The sequence below is a fragment of the Molothrus ater genome, chromosome 32 (genome assembly GCF_012460135.2).
Source record: "Molothrus ater isolate BHLD 08-10-18 breed brown headed cowbird chromosome 32, BPBGC_Mater_1.1, whole genome shotgun sequence".
Taxonomy (NCBI): Eukaryota; Metazoa; Chordata; class Aves; order Passeriformes; family Icteridae; genus Molothrus; species Molothrus ater.
The window spans coordinates 649,407-672,999 of record NC_071659.1 but is presented as its reverse complement, the minus strand read 5'-3'; the positions used below and the strand labels follow the sequence as shown (position 1 = coordinate 672,999).

At 70.0% G+C, this 23,593-nt stretch overlaps 4 protein-coding genes and 1 non-coding gene across 9 annotated transcripts; 1 reads left to right on the top strand and 4 right to left on the bottom strand.

Annotated features, from left to right (window-relative positions):
* Positions 1–40: 40 nt before the first annotated feature.
* On the bottom strand, positions 41–3,275 carry CGREF1 (cell growth regulator with EF-hand domain 1). The gene is made up of 5 exons (XM_036405179.2): positions 2,556–3,275; positions 1,148–1,219; positions 947–1,017; positions 743–864; positions 41–664 (listed from the first exon to the last, which is right to left on the bottom strand). Exons 1-5 carry the CDS (start codon positions 2,645–2,647, stop codon positions 188–190), a joined length of 834 nt encoding a protein of 277 aa, XP_036261072.1. The 5' UTR covers positions 2,648–3,275; the 3' UTR covers positions 41–187.
* A 117-nt stretch (positions 3,276–3,392) lies between these two features.
* PREB (prolactin regulatory element binding) lies at positions 3,393–9,224 on the bottom strand. 2 transcript variants are annotated; one of them, XM_036405174.1, is made up of 9 exons: positions 9,075–9,224; positions 8,080–8,272; positions 5,980–6,194; positions 5,281–5,361; positions 5,082–5,209; positions 4,209–4,382; positions 4,068–4,140; positions 3,841–4,000; positions 3,393–3,753 (listed from the first exon to the last, which is right to left on the bottom strand). In XM_036405174.1, exons 1-9 carry the CDS (start codon positions 9,207–9,209, stop codon positions 3,659–3,661), a joined length of 1,254 nt encoding a protein of 417 aa, XP_036261067.1. In that variant the 5' UTR covers positions 9,210–9,224; the 3' UTR covers positions 3,393–3,658. The 2 variants fall into 2 exon arrangements, with proteins under 2 accessions (XP_036261067.1, XP_036261068.1); XM_036405175.1 differs by having other exon boundaries at positions 5,082–5,206.
* An 848-nt stretch (positions 9,225–10,072) lies between these two features.
* On the bottom strand, positions 10,073–17,941 carry SLC5A6 (solute carrier family 5 member 6). Its single transcript, XM_036405236.2, has 16 exons — positions 17,838–17,941; positions 15,452–15,897; positions 14,589–14,654; positions 14,462–14,513; positions 14,318–14,385; positions 14,083–14,237; positions 13,189–13,329; positions 12,979–13,108; positions 12,824–12,912; positions 12,620–12,732; positions 12,460–12,527; positions 12,249–12,335; positions 11,971–12,158; positions 11,039–11,142; positions 10,852–10,973; positions 10,073–10,513 (listed from the first exon to the last, which is right to left on the bottom strand). The coding sequence occupies exons 2-16, from the start codon at positions 15,779–15,781 to the stop codon at positions 10,364–10,366; spliced, it is 1,863 nt and encodes a 620-aa protein (XP_036261129.1). The 5' UTR covers positions 15,782–15,897; positions 17,838–17,941; the 3' UTR covers positions 10,073–10,363.
* Positions 17,942–18,025: 84 nt separating this feature from the next.
* Positions 18,026–22,743, top strand: ATRAID (all-trans retinoic acid induced differentiation factor). 4 transcript variants are annotated; one of them, XM_036405240.1, is made up of 7 exons: positions 18,026–18,336; positions 19,570–19,700; positions 20,004–20,075; positions 20,961–21,032; positions 21,974–22,095; positions 22,179–22,279; positions 22,352–22,743. In XM_036405240.1, the coding sequence occupies exons 1-7, from the start codon at positions 18,262–18,264 to the stop codon at positions 22,454–22,456; spliced, it is 678 nt and encodes a 225-aa protein (XP_036261133.1). In that variant the 5' UTR covers positions 18,026–18,261; the 3' UTR covers positions 22,457–22,743. The 4 variants fall into 4 exon arrangements, with proteins under 4 accessions (XP_036261133.1, XP_054374056.1, XP_054374055.1 ...); XM_036405237.2 differs by lacking the exon at positions 18,026–18,336 and having other exon boundaries at positions 18,397–19,700; XM_054518080.1 differs by lacking the exons at positions 18,026–18,336; positions 20,961–21,032 and having other exon boundaries at positions 18,392–19,700.
* Positions 22,744–23,429: 686 nt separating this feature from the next.
* On the bottom strand, positions 23,430–23,593 carry LOC118700671 (U1 spliceosomal RNA). The gene has a single exon (XR_004982326.1). It is a non-coding gene; the product is annotated as a U1 spliceosomal RNA (small nuclear RNA).

Genomic DNA, 23,593 nt, shown 5'->3' with positions numbered 1-23,593 from the left:
GGGTCCCACTGCCCTGGGGATGCACTGACCACAGCCAAGGTCACCAGAGTGCCTCTATTTCTCCATCCAATGTGTTACAGAGGAGACCACACGGCCCCAGCAGCCTGGCCAGGGTCACGTCCCTGTCCCTCTGTGCCCGGAGCAGGGCAGGGAGCAGTTGGGGCATTGCATCCCACAGCCTCCCTGCCTACCCCTCCCCATGGTCCCTCCAGGCTGGGGCTGCCTGCTCCTCAGGGCCTTCAGCCTCAGGGGCTTCCTCTTCCTCTGTGGCATCACTACTGGGGGCTTTGGCCCCAGGGACAACTTCTGCCTCCAAGGCCTCAGCATTGGGAGATTCCACCTGAAGAGATTCCATGCTTGGGGCTCCAGCCTCAGGGGCTCCATCCTGGGGGTCTCCATCCTCAGGGGCTCCAGTCTGGGGCTCTCCAGCCTCAGGAGCTGCCTGTTCTGGGCTTTTCAACCCCAGGTCCTGCCTTGGCATCTCTGTGCCCCCACCAGGCACAGCCCCAAGCCCTGCCTGCTGCTCTAGTGGGGGCTGTCCTGGGGGACCCTTGTCCTGACCAGGCAAGGGCAGCTCGGGGGGGTCCAGCAGCTCGGAGGGGTCCAGCAGCCCATCCCCATTCAGGTCCTGCCTTGCCAGGGCCTGGTCCACCAGTGCAGCCACCTGCAGGGATGGGGATCAGGACGAGGGCTCGGCCCAGGGGCTCAGGGGGGCGTGAGGAGCCATCCCTGTGGGACCCACCATGTCAGGCTCTGGCTGCCCCCCAGCCTGTGCCAGCACCGTGCCCAGTAACTGCAGCAGCTCCAGCCCGTCCAGGCGCCTGCTCTGGTCGTGGTCGTGGAGCACAAAGAGGTAGAGCAGGGCTGTGGGGCATGGGGGGCTGTGGGGCCGGGGTCCCTGGCCCCAGCAGCCCCTCAGGCCCCCACCACGCCCCCATGGCCTTACCCTGCTCCCGTGTCATGGCCTGCACGTCCTGCTCCGGGGGCCCCAGGCTCTGCACAGCGCTCCTCAGCAGCCTGGGGGGAGCAGGGCTGGGCTGGGAAGCACTGCAGGGCAGGCTGGGCCCTGTGCAGCCCCCCCAGCACTGTGCCCCCAGCCCCACGCTCAGCCCTGGGCATGGTGGGGGTCCCCAGGGCAGGCACTCACAGCAGGGCAGGCGGCTCCGGGCTCAGCGGGTCGGGATGGGGATCCACGATTGTGGCCACGGGGGACTCAGGCCTGGCCAGGAGACAGGGGCTCGGTTACCTGTGCCCCTGGGGCTGCCCAGCCCGGCCTGACACCCCCCACCCACGGCCCCTGCAGATCCAGGGGTCCCAGCCCTCGCTGTGCTTGCCCTTCCCATGGCCACCTTGAACTCCCCCTGCACCTGTGCCCCTGCAGCCACACAAACACCACAGCTCTGCCTTCCTGTACTACCTGTGTCCCCCCACAGCTCTGCCTTCCCCTGTGCCCCACAGCTCTGCCTTCCCTTGGCTGTGTACCCCCACAGCTCTGCCTTCCCCTGTGCCCCACAGCTCTGCCTTCCTGTACTACCTGTGTCCCCCCACAGCTCTGCCTTCCTGTACTACCTGTGTCCCCCCCACAGCTCTGCCTTCCTTGGCTGTGTCCCCCCACAGCTCTGCCTTCCCCTGTGCCCCACAGCTCTGCCTTCCTGTACTACCTGTGTCCCCCCACAGCTCTGCCTTCCCCTGTGCCCCACAGCTCTGCCTCCCCTTGGCTGTGTCCCCCCACAGCTCTGCCTTCCTGTACTACCTGTGTCCCCCCACAGCTCTGCCTCCCCTTGGCTGTGTCCCACAGCTCTGCCTTCCTTGGCTGTGTCCCCCCACAGCTCTGCCTTCCTTGGCTGTGTCCCCCCACAGCTCTGCCTTCCTGTACTACCTGTGTCCCCCCACAGCTCTACCTTCCCCTGTGCCCCACAGCTCTGCCTTCCTTGGCTGTGCCCCACAGCTCTGCCTCCCCTTGGCTGTGTCCCACAGCTCTGCCTTCCTTGGCTGTGTCCCCCCACAGCTCTGCCTTCCCTTGGCTGTGTCCCCCCACAGCTCTGCCTTCCCCTGTGCCCCACAGCTCTGCCTTCCCTTGGCTGTGTCCCCCCAGCTCTGCCTCCCCTTGGCTGTGTCCCCCCACAGCTCTGCCTTCCCTTGGCTGTGTCCCCCCACAGCTCTGCCTTCCTGTACTACCTGTGTCCCCCCACAGCTCTGCCTTCCCCTGTGCCCCACAGCTCTGCCTTCCCTTGGCTGTGTCCCCCCAGCTCTGCCTCCCCTTGGCTGTGTCCCCCCACAGCTCTGCCTTCCCTTGGCTGTGTCCCCCCACAGCTCTGCCTTCCTTGGCTGTGTCCCCCCACAGCTCTGCCTCCCCTTGGCTGTGTCCCCCCACAGCTCTGCCTCCCCTTGGCTGTGTCCCCCCACAGCTCTGCCTCCCCTTGGCAGTGTCCCCACAGCTCTGCCTTCCCCTGTGCCCCACAGCTCTGCCTCCCCTTGGCTGTGTCCCCCCACAGCTCTGCCTTCCTTGGCTGTGTCCCCCCACAGCTCTGCCTTCCTTGGCTGTGTCCCCGTACCTGTTGGTGCCCGTCCTGGGGGCAGCCCATGCCGCTGGCCCCAGCAGCACCAGGAGCAGCAGCAGCAGCAGCATCACTGGCGCGTTCCTCATCCCGCGACCCCGGCCTGCGGCGGGACGAGAACAGCGGGCTCGGGCTGGCCCTGCCGGTGCTCGGTGGGAGGGCCCGTGGGAGCCCGGTGCTGGGAGAGGGGCGGGAGCTGCTCCGGGAGCTGCCCCGGTTCCCGCACGGCGGCGGGGACGCGCCCGCACTCAGCCCGCACGCGCCCAGCCCGGTACGCACTCACTCCGCACACGCCCAGCCCGGTACCGCCGGTGCCCCCCGGTACCCACTCACCCAGCTCCGTTCGCGTGTCGGTGCCACCCGCCCCGCCCCGGGGCCACGTAGCCGACACGTCCCGGCCCTGCCACCGCGGCCGGGAGCGGCCCCGCCCGGCCCGGCCCTTCCCGCGGGGAGCCGGGATTCAGCCGCACGCAGGTGCCCCGGGGCAGCGCCGGGGGAACCGGGACCCGGCCCCTCCAAACGGGCCCGGAATCGGTGGTCACAGCAGGAACGGGGCCACGCCGGTGGGTGAGACCCCCCCCAAGACCCCCACGATCCCGGGCAGAGCCGGGCCAGCCCAGCGGCACCGAGCCCCGGGCCCTGCAGCAGCACCGGGTCGGGCCGTGCCGGTACACACAGCCCCGGGGCCCCGGTGCCACACCGGGGGCACACCCGTCCCGGAGCCGGGGCCCCGGGCAGCCAGCCCCCGTGCCACACCGGCCCCGGGGGCACAGCCCGCCCGCAGCACGATGCCCTCAGCCCCAGGCGCGCTCCCCCAGCACACGCGGACAGCACTGCCTTCATGCTCCAGTTTAATGGCAGCAGCAGGGCAGGGGCCAGCAGGACCCTCCTCTCCCGGGCTAGGAGATGGCCCTGTCCCGGGCCAGCCCTGCTCTGCTGCCAGCACGGTCCCACAGGGACGGCGCCCTGTGTTTCTCCCTGGACCCGCGTCTGCTCCCCGAGCGCCAGCGGGGACAGCGGGGCCAGGGCTGGTCCCTCGTGTCCTTCACAGTCTGTGTGGGGTGGGGGGAGGCTGGGGGGTCCCTCCGGGGGCCAGGGGGCTACAGGAAGCCCGGGAAGGCGAGCTGCAGCAGCAGGATGGTGGCCACGATGAGCCCGGCACAGAGCAGCAGCAGCAGCCAGACAGGGAGGGAGCCTGTGGGACAGGGAGGGGTCAGAGCCGGCTGCAGCGCGGGCCCCTGCATGGGAGGAGCAGAGGAGCCCCTGGGCAGCCCCGACGTACGGCGGGAGGGCAGCAGGTGCAGCTTGCAGCGACTGTCCACGGCCACGCTGAGCAGGGCGGCCTCGTGGCCCCCGAGCAGCTCCCGCCCGGGCCGGCTCTCGGGGACAAAGGCCACGTCTGTCACCACGATGCCGTGGGCCTCCTTCACGTAGTACAGCCTCTGGGGGCACACGGGAGGTGAGGGGCTGGGGGGGCCGGGGGGCTGCCCCCAGCCCTGCCCCACTCACCTGCAGCGAGAAGGCAATGTGGATGGCCACGGAGCCCGTCACTGTGCCCAGCCCCAGGAACGTGCCCGAGTCACTGTGGGGGCACGGCAGTGAGCGGGGGCTGCCACGGCCCCCACCCCGTACCCACTGGCCCTGGGCTACCTGATGGAGAGGCAGGAGACCACCTCGGAGCCGCAGGGCCGCGTCAGCAGCGGCAGGAAGCTCTTCCCATCCCACTTGGTCAGGTAGCAGGGCGGGGGGCGGCGCTCCCGCTTGTGGGGCACCTGCACCGTGTAGAGCCGCAGAGCCCCGGCACTGCCCTCCACGGCCCCAAACCTGCCACAGGCAGAGGGGCACGGGGGGAATGTGGGGCACGGGCGGTGCAGCCCCACACCTCACCACCACCACCACTGTCCCAGTCCAAACGTGGCCCCAGCCCCCTCCCTGTACAGCTGCCAGCAGAGCCCAAGGGACCCCTTCCCACAGACCCAGCAGCAACGGTGACAGGGCAGGGCAGCAGGCAGGGGTGGCCCATTCACAGCCCCATGGCCCCTCCCCAACCCCTGCCCCATGACCCAGCCCCTGTGACCATGCCCCAGGCCCAGAGCCTAGCCCCAGGCCCCTGCCCAGCCCCAGTGCCCCTTCCCTCTGATCTGCCCCTGGCTCTATCTGAGCTGCCCTGCCCCATGCCCCTGGCCCTATCCCCCTGCCCAGCGCCATCCCCAGCCCCAACACCCCTCCCTGTCCCGCTGCCCAGTCCCAGTGCCCAACCCCAGCCCTCTGAGCTGCCCCAGCTCTATCTGCAGCTATCCAGCCCCATCCCCAGCCCTGTCCCCAGCCCCAGTGCCCCTGCCCTGTCCCCATCCCAGTGCCCCAGCCCTCTGATCTGCCCCTGGCTCTATCTGAGCTGCCCTGCCCCATCCCCATCCCCATGCCCCTGGCCCTGTCCCCCTGCCCAGTCCCAGTGCTCAGTCCCAGCCCTCTGCTCTGCCCCCAGCTCTCTCTGAGCTGCCCAGCCCCATCCCCAGCCCTCACCGGCAGGCCTGGTAGCGATAGGCCTTGTCGGGGATGCCAGGCAGGTTCTCGTGCCAGCGCAGCCCTGTCACCAGCTGGTCCTGCTGCCACACGCAGCACTGGAAGTCCCTCCCGGCTGTCACCACCTGCTGCACACAGCACAGGGGTCTGAGGCCCCTCTCCTGCAGGGCCAGGGAACCAGGGAGCCCCTGACACCCACCTTGTTGTCAGGGCCCAGTGCGATGTCCTCAATTTCCCCATCGTGGGCTCTGAACTCCAGCGTCTTCTTCATGCTGGGAAACTGCAGAGGCAGAGCTGCTGTGGGTGCTGGGCAGGGCCAGGCCCTGCCGTGGTACCAGGCAGGTGTGGGGAGCAGTGTTAGGTGACCACAGGTGCTGCCAATCCAGCTATCCCTGCCCAAGGCCTGCTGCCATCAGCGTGGCAACAGCAGCCACTGCTCCTCTGGGTCCAGCTCCCTCTGCCCAGCCTGGTCCCTATGCCCACCCCGGCTCCCCCATGCCTGCCCTCCAACCCACTGTGCCCACATCCATTCCCCCACATCCCCCCACCTTCCTATGTCCCCTCAGCTCCCTGTGCCCACCCCGGCTCCCCATGCCTGCCCTTCAAACCCACTATGCCCACATCCATTCCCCCACGTCCCCCCAGCTCCCTGTGCCCACCCTGGCTCCCCATGCCTGCCCTTCAAACCCACTATGCCCGCATCCATTCCCCCACATCCACCCAGATCCCCATGCCCACCCCGGCTCCCCCATGCCTGCCCTTCAAACCCACTGTGCCCACATCCATTCCCCCACATCCCCCCAGATCCCCATGCCCACCCTGGCTCACCGGGCTCCCCTCCGCCCTCCCATGTCCTCAGCCCTGCTGCCCATCCCGTGTCCCGGCAGGCCGTGCCCACCTCCCAGAGGCGCAGGAAGCCGTCGGCGCCGCCGGTGGCGAGCAGGGCTCCGTCGGCGCTGAAGCGCACGGCCTTCTGCAGGGCGTCGGGGCTGAAGTCGGTGCGCACCCGCTGCAGGCTCTCCACCCTCACCTCGCGGGCCCGGCCCTGCGCGCCGCCCTGGGCCCCGCCGCCGCTGCCTCCCCGCCGCCGCCGCGGGCCCTTGTCCCCGCTGCCTGTGGGGGACGCGGCTGGCACCGGGCTGCCCCTCCCCAGGGCGCCCTGCAGCCCCACGGCTCTCCATTCCCTGCCCCACAGCCCCACGGCTCTCCATTCCCTGCCCCACGGCTCTCCATTCCCTGCCCCACAGCCCCACGGCTCCCCATTCCCTGCCCCACGGCTCCCCATTCCCTGCCCCACGGCTCCCCATTCCCTGCCCCACAGCCCCACGGCTCCCCATTCCCTGCCCCACGGCTCCCCATTCCCTGCCCCACAGCCCCACGGCTCTCCATTCTCTGCCCCACGGCTCCCCATTCCCTGCCCCACAGCCCCACGGCTCCCCATTCTCTGCCCCACGGCTCCCCATTCCCTGCCCCACAGCCCCACGGCTCCCCATTCCCTGCCCCACGGCTCCCCATTCCCTGCCCCACAGCCCCACGGCTCCCCATTCCCTGCCCCACAGCTCCCCATTCTCTGCCCCACAGCCCCACGGCTCCCCACAGCCTGCCCCACAGCCCCACAGCTCCCCATTCCCTGCCCCACAGCCCCACGGCTCCCCATTCCCTGCCCCACAGCCCCACGGCTCCCCATTCTCTGCCCCACGGCTCCCCATTCCCTGCCCCACGGCTCCACGGCTCCCCATTCCCTGCCCCACGGCCCCACGGCTCCCCATTCCCTGCCCCACAGCCCCACGGCTCCCCATTCTCTGCCCCACGGCTCCCCATTCTCTGCCCCACGGCTCCCCATTCCCTGCCCCACGGCTCTCCATTCCCTGCCCCACGGCTCCCCATTCCCTGCCCCACGGCTTCCCATTCTCTGCCCCACAGCCCCACAGCTCCCCATTCTCTGCCCCACAGCCCCACAGCTCCCCATTCTCTGCCCCACGGCCCCACGGCTCTCCATTCCCTGCCCCACAGCCCCACGGCTCTCCATTCTCTGCCCCACGGCTCTCCATTCCCTGCCCCACAGCTCCCCATTCTCTGCCCCACAGCCCCACGGCTCCCCACTCCCTGCCCCACAGCCCCACGGCTCTCCATTCTCTGCCCCACGGTTCCCCATTCCCTGCCCCACAGCCCCCACGGCTCCCCACACTCTGCCCTGCAGCACCCACGGCTCCCCATTCCCTGCCCCACTGCCCCACGGCTCCCCACTCCCTGCCCCACAGCCTCATGGCTCCCCATGGCGTGCCCCATACCCCCACAGCTCCCCATGGCGTGCCCCATACCCCCACGGCACCCCACAGCCTGCCCCACAGCCCCATGGCACCCCAGGCAGGCACTTGGGGGGTCCAGAGCAGCATGCAAACCCCAAATCTCCACATGGCACCCTGGGCAGGCACAGGGGGCAGGTCCATGACAGTGATGGAGGGGTTCAGGGCAATGCCCATCCCCAAGCAACCCCACAGACCCCGAGTTCCCCTCCACTCCCTGCCCTCCAGCACCCAGGGCAGGCACAGGGAAGATCCAGGGTGGGCATGGGAGGTCCACAGCTGTACCCCAGCCCTAAAGCACCCCACAGCCCCCCACACTCTGGTCAGGGGGGGGCACAAGGGAGCCCCAGGGCAGTGTCCCATCCCCAAAGCTCACCATGGTACCCAGAGCAAGCACAGAAAAGAAGGTTCAGAACAGGCAGGCAAGGGTTCAAGGCAGTGCCCCATCCCCAAGCCACCCCACAGACTCCACATCCTGCACCACGGCACCCAAGGCAGGCAAGGGGAGGGGATTCAGGGCCGGCACAGGGGAGATCCAGGGTGGGCACGAGGTTGTTCACAGAATGCCTTATCTCCACAACGCCCTTCATCCCTCCCCACGGCATCCAGGGCAGGCAGGAGGGGAATTCAGGGCCATCCCCAAGGCACAGCACAGCCCCGGCACAAGTGCCTCACACAAAGCAGTGTCTCACCGTCCTTCCCGGCCGCGCCCGGAGCCTCGGGCTCCTGCAGGCTGAAGCGCAGGATGTGGCAGCTGTTGTCCTGCCCGGCGGCAATGACGTCCCCGGCCAGCGCCATGGTCATGGTGGCGCGGGTTTCGGTGTCGTGGCAGTGCAGCAGCGAGGCGCTGAGCTGCCCGCCGATCTGCTCCAGCTGCAGGAAGTGCTGCGGGGCGGGAGGCGGCGGCAGGCGCGGTCACGGCCCGGCCGCGGGGGCTCCCCGGGACACCTGCGCCGCTGCACCGTACAGCGGCAGACCGCGAACCCCGCAGGCCCCGCCGTGTCAGACCCGGCCCCGGCACACCCGAGCCTCTCCGCCCCGCACACCCGCACCCCTCAAAAGCCCCCATGTCAGACCCCCCGGCACACCCGGGCCTCTCCGCACCGCACACCCGCACCCCTCAAAAGCCCCCATGTCAGACCCCCCGGCACACCCGGGCCCCTCCGCCCCGCACACCCGCACCCCTCAAAAGCCCCCATGTCAGACCCCCCGGCACACCCGGGCCCCTCCGCACCGCACACCCGCACCCCTCAAAAGCCCCCATGTCAGACCCCCCGGCACACCCGGGCCCCTCCGCACCGCACACCCGCACCCCTCAAAAGCCCCCATGTCAGACCCGCCCCACACACCCGGGCCCCTCCGCCCCGCACACCCGCACCCCTCAAAAGCCCCCATGTCAGACCCCCCGGCACACCCGGGCCCCTCCGCCCCGCACACCCCGCACACCGCAAATCCCTCAGGCCCCGCTGTGTCAGATCCCCCCACGCACCCGGGCCCCTCCGCACCGCACCCCGCAGAGCCCGAACCCTCCAGGCCCTGCCGTGTCAGAGCGGCCCCCGAGCCCCTCCAGACCCCGCAGCCCGCACCTCCCAGGCCCCGCCGGGTCAGATCCCCCGGCACACCCGGGCCCCTCCGACCCCTCAGGGCCCCGCGCCCCGTCCCCCCAGCCCGGTCCCGCTCCCCGCACCACGCCATTGCGGATGCCGGTCTTGGCGGCGCCGCCGCCGCCGGCGGTGATGGCGAGCGGCCGCCGCGGGTGCAGGCGCACGGTGTAGAGCGGGAACGGCGCCCGGTACAGCTCGGCGGGACGCCGGGGCGCCATGGCACGGACGTGGCGTCAGAGCGCCGTGACGTCACGCACCGGTACCCGCCGGGGGTGTGGCTAACGGGACGGGGGCGTGGCCACGAGGTCACTCGGGGCGTGGACAGCGGGGACAGCCCGGTGCTGGGTGGCACAGACCGGGGGATGCCGGGGGGACAGCGGGAACAGCCCGGTGCTGGGGGCGGGACAGACCAGGAGATCCCGCGGGGACAGCGGGGACAGCTCGGTGCTGGGTGGCACAGACCGGGGGATCCCGGGGGGACAGCGGGAACAGCCCGGTGCTGGGGGGGACACGGATCGGGGAGACAGCGGGGACAGCCCGGTGCTGGGTGGCACAGACCGGGGGATGCCGGGGGGACAGCGGGAACAGCCCGGTGCTGGGGGCGGGACAGACCAGGAGATCCCGCCGGGACAGCGGGGACAGCCCGGTGCTGGGCGGGGAGACACGGACCGGGGGGACAGCGGGGACACGGGGACAGTCCGGTGCTGGGGGGACAAGGACCGGGAGATCCCGGGGGGACAGCCCGGTGCTGGGGGGACAAGGACCGGGAGATCCTGGGGGGACACGGCCCCATGTGGGACAGCGGGGACAGCCCGGTGCCGGGGGAAATGGCAGCTCCTGGGGAGCAGTGGGACCCCCAAAACCTGGGCAGACAGCGGTGCTGTGGCTCCATGGGGACCCCAGTGACTGCAAAAATGGGGCACGGTGGGAACAGCGCCGTGTTTGGGGACACGGCAGTCCCGGGTACCCTGTGGGCTCCTGGAGGACAGTGGAGACACCCCCTCACTGCCTGGGGTGACGGGGTCCCGTGGGGGTCCTGGGGAGCAGCAGGGAGCGGGCTGTTCCTTGGGACCCTGCAGCGTCTTTGCCCCAGAAGCATTTATTGGGGAACACCGAACACAAAGACAGGTGACAGGGGTCGTGGGGACACAGCCCCGGCCCCGGAGCGGTGTGTAAGGCACGTGGCTGGGCCGGGGGTACCGCACAACGTCCCGGCCTGGACAGGGCGGGGGGCACCGCTCCGACCCCCCCCGGCCGTGGTCCCAGAGCCCCGGGCGGGGCAGCCCAGCAGCCTCGGGCCGTTCCTCGGCTCTGTGAGGGTGCCCCGGCGGGTTCCCGAGCAGGGGGTGCCCGGGACCCCCGTGCTGGGCCGTCAGAAGGAGGTTTCCTGCACGGCGTAGAGGGGCCCGGCGGCGCTGCGCACGTAGCCCTGTCCCTCGTCCCCTTGCAGCTCGGGGCCGGGGGGGGACACCCCGTTGGGCACCCCGTGGCTCTTCTCCGAGATGTTTCCATGGCCGGGGGCCTGTGGGGACACAGGGGGGACACAGGGGAGGCAGAAGGGGCAGGGGGGGCAGCAGGGGCAAGGGGGGCAGGAGGGACACGGGGGGGGGGGCACAGGGGAGGGGGCAGGGACAGGGGGCACAGCAGGGGCAGGGGGGGCACTGGGGAGGCAGCAGGGGCAGGGGGGCACAGAGGAGGCAGCAGGGGCAGGGGGGCACAGGGGAGGGGGCAGGGGAGGCACAGGAGGGGCAGGGGGGGCAGGGGGGACACAGGGGGGGCACAGGGGAGGCAGCAGGGGCACGGGGGTGCCCCCATGTCCCCCCTTCCCCCGGGGTGTTGTGGGGGGGTCCTGTTCCTCACCTGGGCAGGGCCGGCTCCCCCGCAGCAGAGCCAGTGGCGGATTTTGGGGGGCAGGCAGCAGAGCAGCCAGGGCAGCACGGGGGAGATGGTGCGGGGGTCCAGGGCTGCGGCCGGCGTGGGGCCTGGGGGCGCAGGGCCGTGAGCGGGGTGGGGGCAGCACGGCAGCCCCCCCGCAGCCCGCACTCACCCGTGAGCAGGCTGACCAGCAGCCCCACCAGGATGACGGTGGTGGAGTTGTGGGCACTGTACCACATGTAGGACAGGCTGTAGAAACGCTGCAGCCCCGTGGGGCTGGGGGACAGGGTGTGAGCAGGAGGGGTGGAGCAGCCACCTGAGACCCTGCACACATCCTACACACCCACCTGAGACCCTGCACACCCACCCGAGACCCTGCACACCCGCTCTGCACACCCACCTGAGACCCTGCACATCCACCTGAGACCCTGCACACATCCTACACACCCACCTGAGACCTTGCACACCCACCCGAGACCCTGCACACATCCTACACACCCACCCGAGACCCTGCACACCCACCTGAGACCCTGCACACCCACCTGAGACCCTGCACACATCCTACACACCCACCTGAGACCCTGCACACCCACCCGAGACCCTGCACACCCGCTCTGCACACCCACCTGAGACCCTGCACACATCCTACACACCCACCTGAGACCCTGCACACCCACCCGAGACCCTGCACACCCGCTCTGCACACCCACCTGAGATCCTGCACACCCACCTGAGATCCTGCACACATCCTACACACCCACCTGAGACCCTGCACAGCCACCCGAGACCCTGCACAGCCACCCGAGACCCTGCACACCCACCCTGCACACCCACCCCATACCCTGCACACCCTGCACACCCACCTGAGAACCGGCACACCCACTGCACACCCTGCACACCCACCCTGCACACCCGCCCTGAATGCCCACCCCATATCCTGCACACCCTGCACACCCACCTGAGACCCTGCACACCCACCCTGCACACCCACCTGAGACCCTGCACACCCACCTGAGACCCTGCACACATCCTACACACCCACCTGAGACCTTGCACACCCACCCTGCACACCCACCCGGCACTGCCAGCACACCCAGCACTCACCTCGGGGGCGGTGCTGAGGTGGGGGGCAGCAGCGTGGTGGCCAGGACAGTGCTGAGGTTGCCCACGGTGGGGAGTGCTGTGCTGTTGGCCGGGGGCACCCCCTTGACCCCCGGTGTGCTCTGCAGGAAGCTGCCAATGCCCACCCAGAAGGCCATGGCCAGCCCGGCCAGCAGCCCCACCACGGCTCCCTGTGACAGGGACAAACATGGCACTGGCCCCACAGAGCTCCCCACGCAGCCACACGGGGCTGGGGACGCCGGCCAGGTGGGGACACTCACGGTGGGGTTGGCGCAGGGGAAGAACATGCCGAGGCAGAAGAGCCCCAGGAGCGGGCCCCCCACCATGCCGAAGATGCTGATGGCTGCCTGCGGGGACACGGCCTTCAGCACCAGCCCCGTGCCCTGGGCAACCCTGGGGGTCCCTCACCCCCTCTGGGGTGCCAGGGCCGGGGTCCCTCACCCCTTCTGGAGTGCCACAGCCCGTGCCTACCTGCAGCACGGGTCCCAGCATGGAGGACACGTACGCCATCCCCAGGCAGAGCAGCCCGTAGCCGAGAGCTGGGGAGGAGAGGGGGGTGTCAGGGCAGTGCTGGGGACCCCCCCAGCACGCCAGCCCCGCGGCTGCCCCCCGGGCACCCCCCATCACTCACCCAGCAGCTTGGAGAGCAGCGTGGCCCGCGACTCCGAGAGCCCGGGGAGGTGCGGCCGCACCAGGTCCTCCATGGTCACGGTGGCCAGCGAGTTGAAGGCAGAGGAGATGGTGCTGGGGAGGAGAGGGGGCAGGAGGGGGCTCGGCCGGGACCCCTGAGCACAGCTGAGCACAGCCAGGCCCCCGGCCCAGGGCCGGCACTCACCTGAGGGCGCCGCTGAAGAGGCAGGCGACAAAGAGCCCGGGCAGCCCCGGCAGGTCCCGCAGCACGTCCATCACGAAGAACAGCACCAGCTGCGGCAGGAGGTCAGTGCAGGGCTCGGGGCAGAGGGGGGGACACACGAGGGGCTCTCAACCCACCTGGTCATAGGAGGCAGGGCGCTGGCCGGGCGCCAGCGGGTGCTCCAGGTCGTACACGAACATGACGAGGCCGGTGAGGCAGCTGAGGCACAGCACGATCTGCTGGCAGGGGAACACGGCGTAGCAGGAGCTGCGGGGCCGCGGGGCTGTCAGACAGGGCACTGGCAGGGCCCCACCCCGGCTGTGGGAGCCCAGCCCAGCCCCACTCACAGCTTGGCCTCGCGCTCGCTGCGGGCGCACAGGTAGCGCTGCACCTGCGCCTGGTTCACCCCGTACAGCGACAGCATCATGAAGATCCCGCCCACAGACAGCGACCAGAAGGTGTGGCGCTCCAGGGGGCTGGGGTCCAGGCTGTGGGGAGCACAGGGGGGGTCATGCTGAGGGTCATGCTGAGGGTCCTCACTGCCACCCCATAACCCACGGGAAAGGGAGTGACAGTGACAGGGGTGGGCCACACCACCACTGCAGGGTCCTATTCCCCCAGCCCAGCTGCCCCAGGTGTCCCCAGACCAGCACAGGGGGTCCCTCTCCCCCGGCTCAGCTGTCCCAGGTGCCCCCAGACCAGCACAGGGGGTCCCTCTCCCCCGGCTCAGCTGCCCCAGGTGTCCACAGAGCAGGACAGGGGGTCCCTCTCCCCCAGCCCAGGCTGCCCCAGGCATCCCAGACCAGCACAGGGGGTCCCAGGAGCCAGGGTCCCTCTCCCCCAGCCCAGCTGCCCCAGGTGTCCCCATGGCAGCACAGGGGGTCCCTCTCCCCCCGCCCAGCTGCCCCAGGTGTCCCCATGGCAGCACAGGGGGTCCCTCTCCCCCAGCCCAGCTGCCCCAGGTGTCCCTATGGCAGCACAGGGGGCCCTAGGAGCCAGGGTCCCTCTCCCCCAGCCCAGCTGCCCCAGGTGTCCCTATGGCAGCACAGGGGGTCCCACTCCCCCCGCCCAGCTGCCCCAGGTGTCCCCAGAGCAGGACAGGGGGTCCCTCTCCCCCCGCCCAGCTGCCCCAGGTGTCCCCATGGCAGCACAGGGGGTCCCAGGAGCCAGGGTCCCTCTCCCCCAGCCCAGGCTGCCCCAGGTGTCCCAGACCAGCACAGGGGTCCCAGGGCATGGCTCACTCGATGCCGGCGATCTTGCCCTGCTGCTCGGCCACGCGCCACACTCGGGCCATGCCCCCCACCCGCCAGGCGCCCACCACGATGACGGCCACCTGCCCCGCCAGCATCACCAGCGTCTGGAACACATCTGTCCAGATGACGGCCTTCAGGCCACCCTGGTGGGGACACAGGAGCCGTCAGCACGGGGTGACAGCACTCACCTGGCACGGCAGGGCACAGGGCACCAGGGACTCACCAGGGTAGTGTAGAGGGTGCAGACCAGCCCCATGGTCAGCACCGCGCTCCAGAGGTCAAAGCCCGTCACTGGAGGGGGCAGAGGACATTACTGGGGTGAGGGGCAGCGGCCCCCAGCCCGGCCCCACACCTGCCCCCTTCGTACCTGCGTTGAGGGCCAGGGCAGGAGCGTAGAGCACCACCCCCATGTAGATGACCTGCGGGGAGGGAGAGCAGTGCTGAGCCACGCCCAGCCCCGAACGCGGCAGCCCCACGGCCCCGGCCCCGCTCACCATCTGGAAGATGAAGGTGATGGTGCCAAACACCCGCACGGTCTTGTTGAAGCGCAGCTCCAGGTACTGCCAGGAGAGAGGTCAGGGCACCCGACTGCAGGCTGCTCTGTGCTCCCCGCAGCCCCTGCCCTCCCTGTGTCCCCTGCCCTCCTCCCTGTGTCCCCCCTGCCCTCCCGTGTCCCTCCTGGCCCCTGTGCCCTCCCCATGGCCCCTCTGCCCTCCCCATGTCCCCCCTGCCTTCCCCATTCCCCTGTGCCCTCCCGTGTTCCCCTCCCTTCGCCATGGCCCCTGTGCCTTCCCCTGTGTCCCCCCTGCCTTCCCCATTCCCCTGTGCCCTCCCATGTCCCTCCTGGCCCCTGTGCCCTCCCCACATCCCCTGTGCTCTCCCCACGTCCCCTGTGCCCTCCCCATGTCCCCTGCGCCTTCCCCTGTGTCCTCCCTGCCCTCCCCTGTCCCCTGTGCCCTCCCATGTCCCTCCTGCCTTCTCCATGTCCCCTCTGCCCTCCCCATGTCCCCTCTGCCCTCCTGTGTCCCCCCTGCCCTCCCTGTGTCCCTCTGCTCTCCCTTTGTCCCCTCTGCCTTCCCTGTGTCCCCTCTGCCCTCCTGCGTCCCCTCTGCTTCCCCACTGCCCCCTGTTCCCTCCCCATGTCCCCTGTGCTCTCCCCGTGTCCCCTGTGCTCTCCCGTGTCCCCTGTGCCCTCCTGCGTCCCCTCTGCCTCCCCATGTCCCCCCCGGCCTCTGTGCCCTCCTGTGTCCCCTCTGCTAGAAGACGGGGATGAAGATGTGCGCGGGGATGAGCAGCCCCCTGCCCTCCCTGTGTCCCCCCCGTGCCCTCCCTGTGTCCCCCCCGTGTCCCTGCCCACCTCGTAGGTGCTGGTGATGCGCAGGCGGTAGAAGACGGGGATGAAGATGTGCGCGGGGATGAGCAGCCCCAGGAAGTAGGAGCAGCCCAGGAACCAGTACTCGGTGCCGAAGCGAAAGATCTCTGCGGGCACGCCCAGGATGGCCACGGCCGACTGGAAGGAGGCGAGCAGGGACAGGGCCACGGGCAGGCAGCCCATGTCACGGTTGGCCAGCAGGAACTCCTGCACCGTGCGCTGCCGGTCGCCGCTCAGCGCGTAGAAGAGCCCGATGGCGGAGGAGAGCACGAGGAGCAGCGCGAAGATGCTGTAGTCGATGGCCGTGAACTCCATGCCGAGCGTGTCCCCGCTGCGCCCCCGCCGCCGCCGCCCCGCCGCTGTCCCGCCGGCCTCATGGGCGCACCGGAGCCCGCAGCGCGTCCCGAGCGGCACCGGCCCGGCCCTGCCAGCTGCGGGAGCGACGTGTCAGTGCTGCGGGGACCTTCGCTCGCTCTGCTGAGCCCCGGGGAGCCAGAGCGGGGCAAAACGCCCGTCCCTCCTCCTCCTCCTCCTCCTCCTCCTCCTCCTCCCTCTGGGCCGGGCTTGTCCCCCCCGGGCCACCCCACCTGCCCCGCTGAAGGAAACTGGAGAGTCTTCAAAGAGCCCCGAGACAATGGCTGCAAAAACAGCCCCACCCGGGCCCCCCGCAGCACCGGCACCGCCAGTCCCGGCGGAACGGGCCAAGCTCAACACAGCCGCCTCCGGTGCGGGACAGCCCCGGTCCCAGCCGAGCCAAAGCCAACACGACCACCCCCGGAGCTGAGCAGCCTGGAGCCCGCAGTGCCGCTCCCACCGAGCCAAACCCAGCCCGGCCCAACCACCCCAGCCCTGCACCAAACCCGGCAGCACCGGTCCCACCGGCAGCAAAGGCAACCCGGCCCAACCACTCCAGCAGCGCCCTGCCAGAGCTGCCCCGGCGCAGAGGCACGGACAGGGGGCAGCTGGCAGCCTCGGGGCAGCAGCCAGGGGGGGCACACACCTGAGAGTCCACCCTGACCCTGCTGACAGGCATCCATCCCCCAGAGCCCCCCGTGCTCTGCCCCCGGCCTGGCTCCCGAGGAACAGGAGGGGACAGCTGGGTACACTGCTGTCCCTGCCTGCCCCCACACCCAGAGGACACCCAGAGGACACCCAGAGGGCTGTGGCAGCAGGCACCTGGGAGCAGCAGGTGCCACAGGGCTGTGGGTACCCCCCGTTCTGGCCTGGGAGGGGGTGCAGGCTGTGGGGACCCTCTGTCCCAGCAGGGCAGCCTTAGGAGCACAGGGAGGACGAGTCTGGAGCGGGGGCAGCAGCCAGGGAGTGGCACGGTGCCCACCGTGGTGCCACGGTGATCCCTGGAGGAATGCTTGCCTGGGAATGCTTGCTGGGATTAGGCTGAGCCCCTCCTGGCAGCCCTGGCACAGCCTGCCCGGGCCTGCCCACCCCACAGGGCCGGGGGCAGCGGAGCTGGCACGGGGCTCTGAGCACCAGGGTGGGGAATGGGGTGAGAGGGCAGCGTCTGTGCCGCCACCAGCCCTGGCCTGTCCCTGACCAGGACGGGCCCCACGTGTGGCAGCTCATGGCCAGGGTCCAAGGTCACTCCCCGCATTCCCCCGTGCAGACTAAACATGGGAGGGAGGTCACAGGGCGTCCCCGGCGGGCACAGCACAGCCCCAGCGCCCTGCACGGCCCTGGCCCGAGGCTCCCGTGCCCCACAGACCCCTCGGTGCCGGTGCTGCCTGCGGCCCCGGTGCCCCCACACGCCCTCCCCTGGTGCCCCCAGCCCAGCCGGCCCCGTCCCCCCTCCGAGTGCCTGCTGCCCCCTCGCCCAGCCGGTCCCAGAGTGTGCCCCACAGAGCGCAGCAGCGCCAGCCCCAGGCCCCGCTCTCCCGGCCCCGGGGTGTCCCCAGGGTGTCCCCAGGGTGTCCCCAGGGTGTCCCCGTGGTGAGCCCGCTGCCCCGTCCCCGCCGTGCCCAGCCCGCCTGCCCCGGTGCCCCGCTCCTCACGCTCCATCACAGCCTTCCCGTCACCCCGTGCCCTCGGGGACCCGGAGCTGTCCCCGGTGCCCTCATCCCGGGGCTCTCTGGGGCTCTACTCGCCTTCCCCGGTGTCCCTGGTGTCCCCGGTGTCCGCGGTGTCCCTAACACGGGGCTCCGCTCCCTGTCCCCGCTGTCCCCAGCCAAGGCTCTGCTTCCCGTCCTCGGTGCCCCCATCCCGGGGCTCTGCTCCCCGTTCCCGGTGGCGCCAGTGGCCGCAGCCGGGGGCTCTGCTCCTTGCCTCCAGTGCTCCCAACCCGGGGCTCTGCTCCCCGTCCCCGGTGTCCCCATCCCGGGGTTCCGCTCCCCGTCCCCGGCGTCGCCAGCGCCCTCACCCCGCGAGCCCCAGTCCCCGCCGCCCGCAGGGCGCCCGTTCCCGGTGGCGGGAGGCGGCGGTGACCTTGTCCCGGCGGCCCCGGTGCGACACTCACCGGCGGCGGCAGCACTCTCCCCACGTGCCGCCGCAGCCGGGGCGCGCCGGGATGACGCCGGGGCGGGCGGGGCCGCTCCCGCCGCCGCTTCCGCCCGCCCGCCGCTGACGGCATCACCGGGGGCCGCGCGGGGCTCCGGTCCCGGTCCCGGTCCCCATCCCCATCCCGGCCCGGCTCCGCCCCCGGCGGTCACCGCGCCCCGGTGCCCGCGCTGCCGGGGCCCTCAGGGGCCTGGCTCGGGTCCAGAGGGCGCCCGGGCCGTGCGGGCGGGGGGGGAACGGGCACGGAGCCGCCGCCGCCGCCCGCTCGGGGTCCCCGGTGCGCGGGGATGAGCGGGACCGTGCGCGGGTTCGCGCTGCTGCTGCTGCCGCTGCTGCTGCCCCGGGCCGCCCGCGGGGCCGCGGTGAGCACGGGGAACGGGGCCACGGAAACCAGGGGAGGGTCGGAAACGGGGGGCGCCGGTGGGCACAGGATGTCACGGGTCAGGGGTGCCCAGAGGTCAGGGAGTGCCCGGTTCGGGAGGTCCCGGGGGGAACCGAGGGTCGGTGGGTCCCCGGTCGGGGCTGACCTGAGGCCGGGGGTGCCCGGCTTGGAGGTGCCCGGGCGTCGGGGAAGCCGTGGGTTGCCCTAAGGCCGGGGAGGTTCTCCTTGTCCCGGGAGCGCCGGTACCGGGGGTCCGGTCACGCCCGGGGGTCGGGGATGCTCGGGAGTCGGGGGGTGCCCCTGTGCCGGAGCTGCCCGTGCCCCCTGGACCCCGGGGATGCTGCCCGTGCCCTCTGGACCCGGGGGATGCTGCCCGTGCCCCCTGGACCCCGGGGATGCTGCCCGTGCCCTCTGGACCCGGGGGATGCTGCCCGTGCCCCCTCGATCCCGGGGATGCTGCCCATGCCCCCTGGACCCCGGGGGATGCTGCCCGTGCCCCCCTGGACCCCGGGGATGCTGCCCATGCCCCCTCGATCCCGGGGATGCTGCCCGTGCCCCCTGGACCCCGGGGATGCTGCCCGTGCCCCCTCGATCCCGGGGATGCTGCCCATGCCCCCTGGACCCCGGGGATGCTGCCCGTGCCCCCTCGATCCCGGGGATGCTGCCCGTGCCCCCTGGACCCGGGGGATGCTGCCCATGCCCCCTCGATCCCGGGGATGCTGCCCGTGCCCCCTGGACCCCGGGGATGCTGCCCGTGCCCCCTCGATCCCGGGGATGCTGCCCGTGCCCCCTGGACCCCGGGGGATGCTGCCCGTGCCCCCTCGATCCCGGGGATGCTGCCCATGCCCTCTGGACCCCGGGGATGCTGCCCGTGCCCTCTGGACTCGGGGGATGCTGCCCATGCCCTCTGGACCCGGGGGATGCTGCCCGTGCCCCCTCGATCCCGGGAATGCTGCCCATGCCCTCTGGACCCGGGGGATGCTGCCCGTGCCCCCTCGATCCCGGGAATGCTGCCCATGCCCCCTGGACCCGGGGGATGCTGCCCGTGCCCCCTGGACCCCGGGGATGCTGTCGAAGCCCTCTCGACCCCGGGGGATGCTGCCCGTGCCCCCTGGACCCCGGGGGATGCTGCCCGTGCCCCCTGGACCCCGGGGATGCTGCCCGTGCCCCCTGGACCCCGGGGATGCTGCCCGTGCCCCCTCGGCCTCCCCAGGTGTGCGGGCTCTGCCCGGGGCCGCCGCGGAACGGCTCCATCGTGGCCCGCTTCTGTGAGTCCCGGCGGGACACCGAGAGCGACGGGCGCTGCTGCCGGGAGCGGGGCCCGTCCCCGGGGCGGCTTCTGGGGTACGGGGGGCCCGGGGGAGGACGGGGATGCACAGGCGGGGGCCGGATCCGGGGTGCAGGGAGGTCGGGGGCCGCGTGAAGGGGGTGCTCGGGGGATGGAGGGTGCCGGGATGGGTTCGGGGCTCGCAGCGGTGCCGGGGAGTGGCGGGGCTGGGGAATGCCGGGTGGAGCATCCTGCGTGGTGGTGCGGGGGGATCGGGTACAGTCCGGGGCTGAGATGGGTGCTGGGGGTCACAAGGGCCGCAGGGGAAAGTGTGGGGGACAGGCATTGCTGCTGTGTCCCCAAGCACTGCCCCTTCCCAGGCTGGACCTGAGCAACTGCTCCCTGCAGAGCGTTCCCCCGGGACTGGCCGAGGCCACCGCTGCCATCGTCCTGTGAGTTCCTCCTGCCCCTGCAAGGAGCTGGGCTGGGCTGGCACAGGGGCTTGGGGCAGGTTTGGTGGGACATTCCCGAGGGCTCAGCCCAGCACAGGGGCTTGGGGCAGGTTTGGTGGGACATTCCCGAGGGCCCAGCCCAGCACAGGGGCTTGGGGCAGGTTTGGTGGGACATTCCCGAGGGCCCAGGCCAGCACAGGGGCTTGGGGCAGGTTTGGTGGGACATTCCCGCGGGCCCAGCCCAGCACAGCCGTGCCCTGCTGGTCCCGGGGGCGCTGGCTGCTCCCTGCCCTCGTGGCTGCCAGTGGCAGTCCACAGGGTGCGACCAAACAGAAACCACCCCCGTTTTTGAATGGGGAGCCCTGGGACCTCTCTGCCCAGGCAGCCTTAGCGGGAGCAGGGGACAAATCCTTCTGGAGCTGTCATGGTGCACATTGTCACAGCACAGCCAGTGGGGGCCTGTGCTGGCACAGGAGACATGAGCCACATGGTCACATCTTGGCTTTTGCCACAGTCCCACGGTGTCCTCATCCCCGGGTTGGGGAGACGGGAGTCAGGGAGCTGCCACGTCCAGGGCTCAGGGCTCAGGGTCAGATGTGCCCAGTGAGCCGTGCTGGCCCTCAGGTCACCGTGACACCTCAGCTTGTCAGTGTTTTTGTTAATGAGCAAGCACCGTGACACCTCAGCTTATCAGTGATTTTGTTAATGACCAAGCGCTCCCTCAGCAGCTCTGCAGAGACCTTTGAGCCCTGCAGGGCTGCACCCCCAGGGCCTCGGGCGGGCAGGGGGTGCTGGGGGCATGGGTTCCACCTGAGTTCAGCGAGATGCCCCCGGTGCCTGCCAGGCCGGGGTGCAGGATGGCACTGAAGCTCCGTGTGCTCGCAGGGACCTGACTGAGAACCCGCTGCCAGCTGTCCCCAGTGCTTCCTTCCGGGGCTTCACCGACCTGCAGAGCCTGTGAGTGCTGGGGGAGCGGGGCTGGGGGTCACCGTGGTGCCCCTGCTGAGCTGTGCCCACAGCGCAGTGCCCGTGCTGAGCTGTGCCCGTGCTGAGCTGTGCCCGTGCTGAGCTGTGCCCACAGTGCAGTGCCCGTGCTGAGCTGTGCCCGTGCTGAGCTGTGACTGCAGCACAGTGCCCGTGCTGAGCTGTGCCCATGCTGAGCTGTGCCCACAGCGCAGTGCCCGTGCTGAGCTGTGCCCATGCTGAGCTGTGCCCACAGCGCAGTGCCCATGCTGAGCTGTGACCGCAGCACAGTGCCCGTGCTGAGCTGTGCCCATGCTGAGCTGTGCCCACAGTGCAGTGCCCGTGCTGAGCTGTGACCGCAGCACAGTGCCCGTGCTGAGCTGTGCCCATGCTGAGCTGTGCCCACAGCGCAGTGCCCGTGCTGAGCTGTGACCGCAGCACAGTGCCCGTGCTGAGCTGTGCCCATGCTGAGCTGTGCCCACAGTGCAGTGCCCGTGCTGAGCTGTGCCCGTGCTGAGCTGTGCCCGTGCTGAGCTGTGACTGCAGCACAGTGCCCGTGCTGAGCTGTGCCCATGCTGAGCTGTGCCCATGCTGAGCTGTGCCCACAGTGCAGTGCCTGTGCTGAGCTGTGCCCATGCTGAGCTGTGCCCATGCTGAGCTGTGCCCGCAGCACAGTGCCCCATGCTGAGCTGTGCCCATGCTGAGCTGTGCCCGCAGCGCAGTGCCCATGCTGAGCTGTGCCCATGCTGAGCTGTGCCCACAGTGCAGTGCCTGTGCTGAGCTGTGCCCATGCTGAGCTGTGCCCATGCTGAGCTGTGCCCGCAGCACAGTGCCCCATGCTGAGCTGTGCCCATGCTGAGCTGTGCCCGCAGCACAGTGCCCCATGCTGAGCTGTGCCCATGCTGAGCTGTGCCCATGCTGAGCTGTGCCCACAGCGCAGTGCCGCTGGCGCTGGAGTGTCCAGGCGGGAGCGATGCCTGGCAGGATGTGACAGTGGACAGGAGCAGCCGGCTGTGCCAGGGACAGAGGAACCCCTGCAACAGCTCCCAGCAGCTCGGTACGGTGCGGGACGGGCACTGGGTGTGTGGGGCTGGCACTGGGGTCTGGCCTTGGCCCTGAGCCCCTGCTCTGCTCTGCCAGCCTGGCCATGCCCTGAAAACTCTGTGTGTGCCCCCGACGGCCCCGGCCTCGTCCAGTGCCTCTGCGAGGGTCCCTTCCATGGCTACAGGTGCCTGCGTGAGGTGGGTGCAGTGGGACTCCCCCTGCCCCTGCAGCAGCAGGGGCTGCCCTGGTGCTCACTCCTGTCCTGGCAGGGCACGTTCCCGATGCTTCTCTTCGGAGGAATCCTGGGCACCGCCACCGTGTCCCTGTCCCTGCTGCTGTGGGGCACCCAGCGGAGGAAGGCCAAGAGCCCCTGAGCAGGGCAGGGCGCCGTGCCGGGGCTGGGGGCTCTGGGCTCCAATAAAGCTGCGGGTCCTCGCTGTGTGTCCGTCTGCTCCCTTCCCGGGGGAAGGGCGGGTGTGGGGTGGAACCCACGGGAGGGGGGCTGTGCACATTCCCACTGCTATAGATACAGATTTTAATGTTGGCTTTTCGCAAATATTAAAATGAGTTTTTATGGGTAGCGTTAAAGTTACTTTGTTATAAAGGCAGGTTTGACTTCTGTTAATAATTAAACTAAGACATAGTAGTGAAATAGCTGATATCAATGTGGTTGTGTTAAAATGCCTGCTGGGATGGGATGGCATCCAATGAACACAGGATGAGCACACCTGTACAGATCTGCCAACCATCAGCATCATGGCCCATGGTGACCTTACCGTCTGAGGACATCATGGACCAAAGCCCAGACTGAAAGGGATAAGGAGAAGGAGCCAAAACCACAGCCGAGAAACACCCGTGCTCTAAAAAGGCAGATCAAAGGAGGGGCCATGTAAAACAGTTCCTGGAAAATGTAAACTAGTTTTTGGATATGCATAGGGTCTATGAATATGCAAAGGGCTGAAGTAATTGGAAGATATTGAAGGGGTATCCCCGAAGGTAACAGCGTGGTCTTGGCTGAGTGCCACAATGCACCCGGCTGTAATAACCTTTGCTTTATGGTATACAGCTCCCATTGGCCTTTATTACACTTCAGAAATGTTCATGGGAGAGTGAACCTGTGTTTCACAGCACCGTCCCCGCGCTGGCTGCGCGCTCGGGGCTCGGGCCAGAACGGGGGGGAGCGGGAGGAGCGTCCGCACCGGGAGCTGCGCGCCCACGGTCACCGGTGCAGCCGCGGGGAACTCGAACAGGAGTCGGGAGGGCTCCGCCGGCGGGGACGATGAGAGATATCAAAGCAGCGTCAGAGTGATTATTCTATGCTTTATATCTATTGTTAACCGAGAGCACCAGGGGAGAGCGCGAACGCAGTCCCCCACTACCACAAATTATGCAGTCGAGTTTCCCGCATTTGGGGAAATCGCAGGGGTCAGCACACCCGGAGTGCAAGGGATGAGCCTCGCCCTGGGAAAACCACCTGCCTGATCATGGTGTCTCCCCTGCCAGGTAAGTAT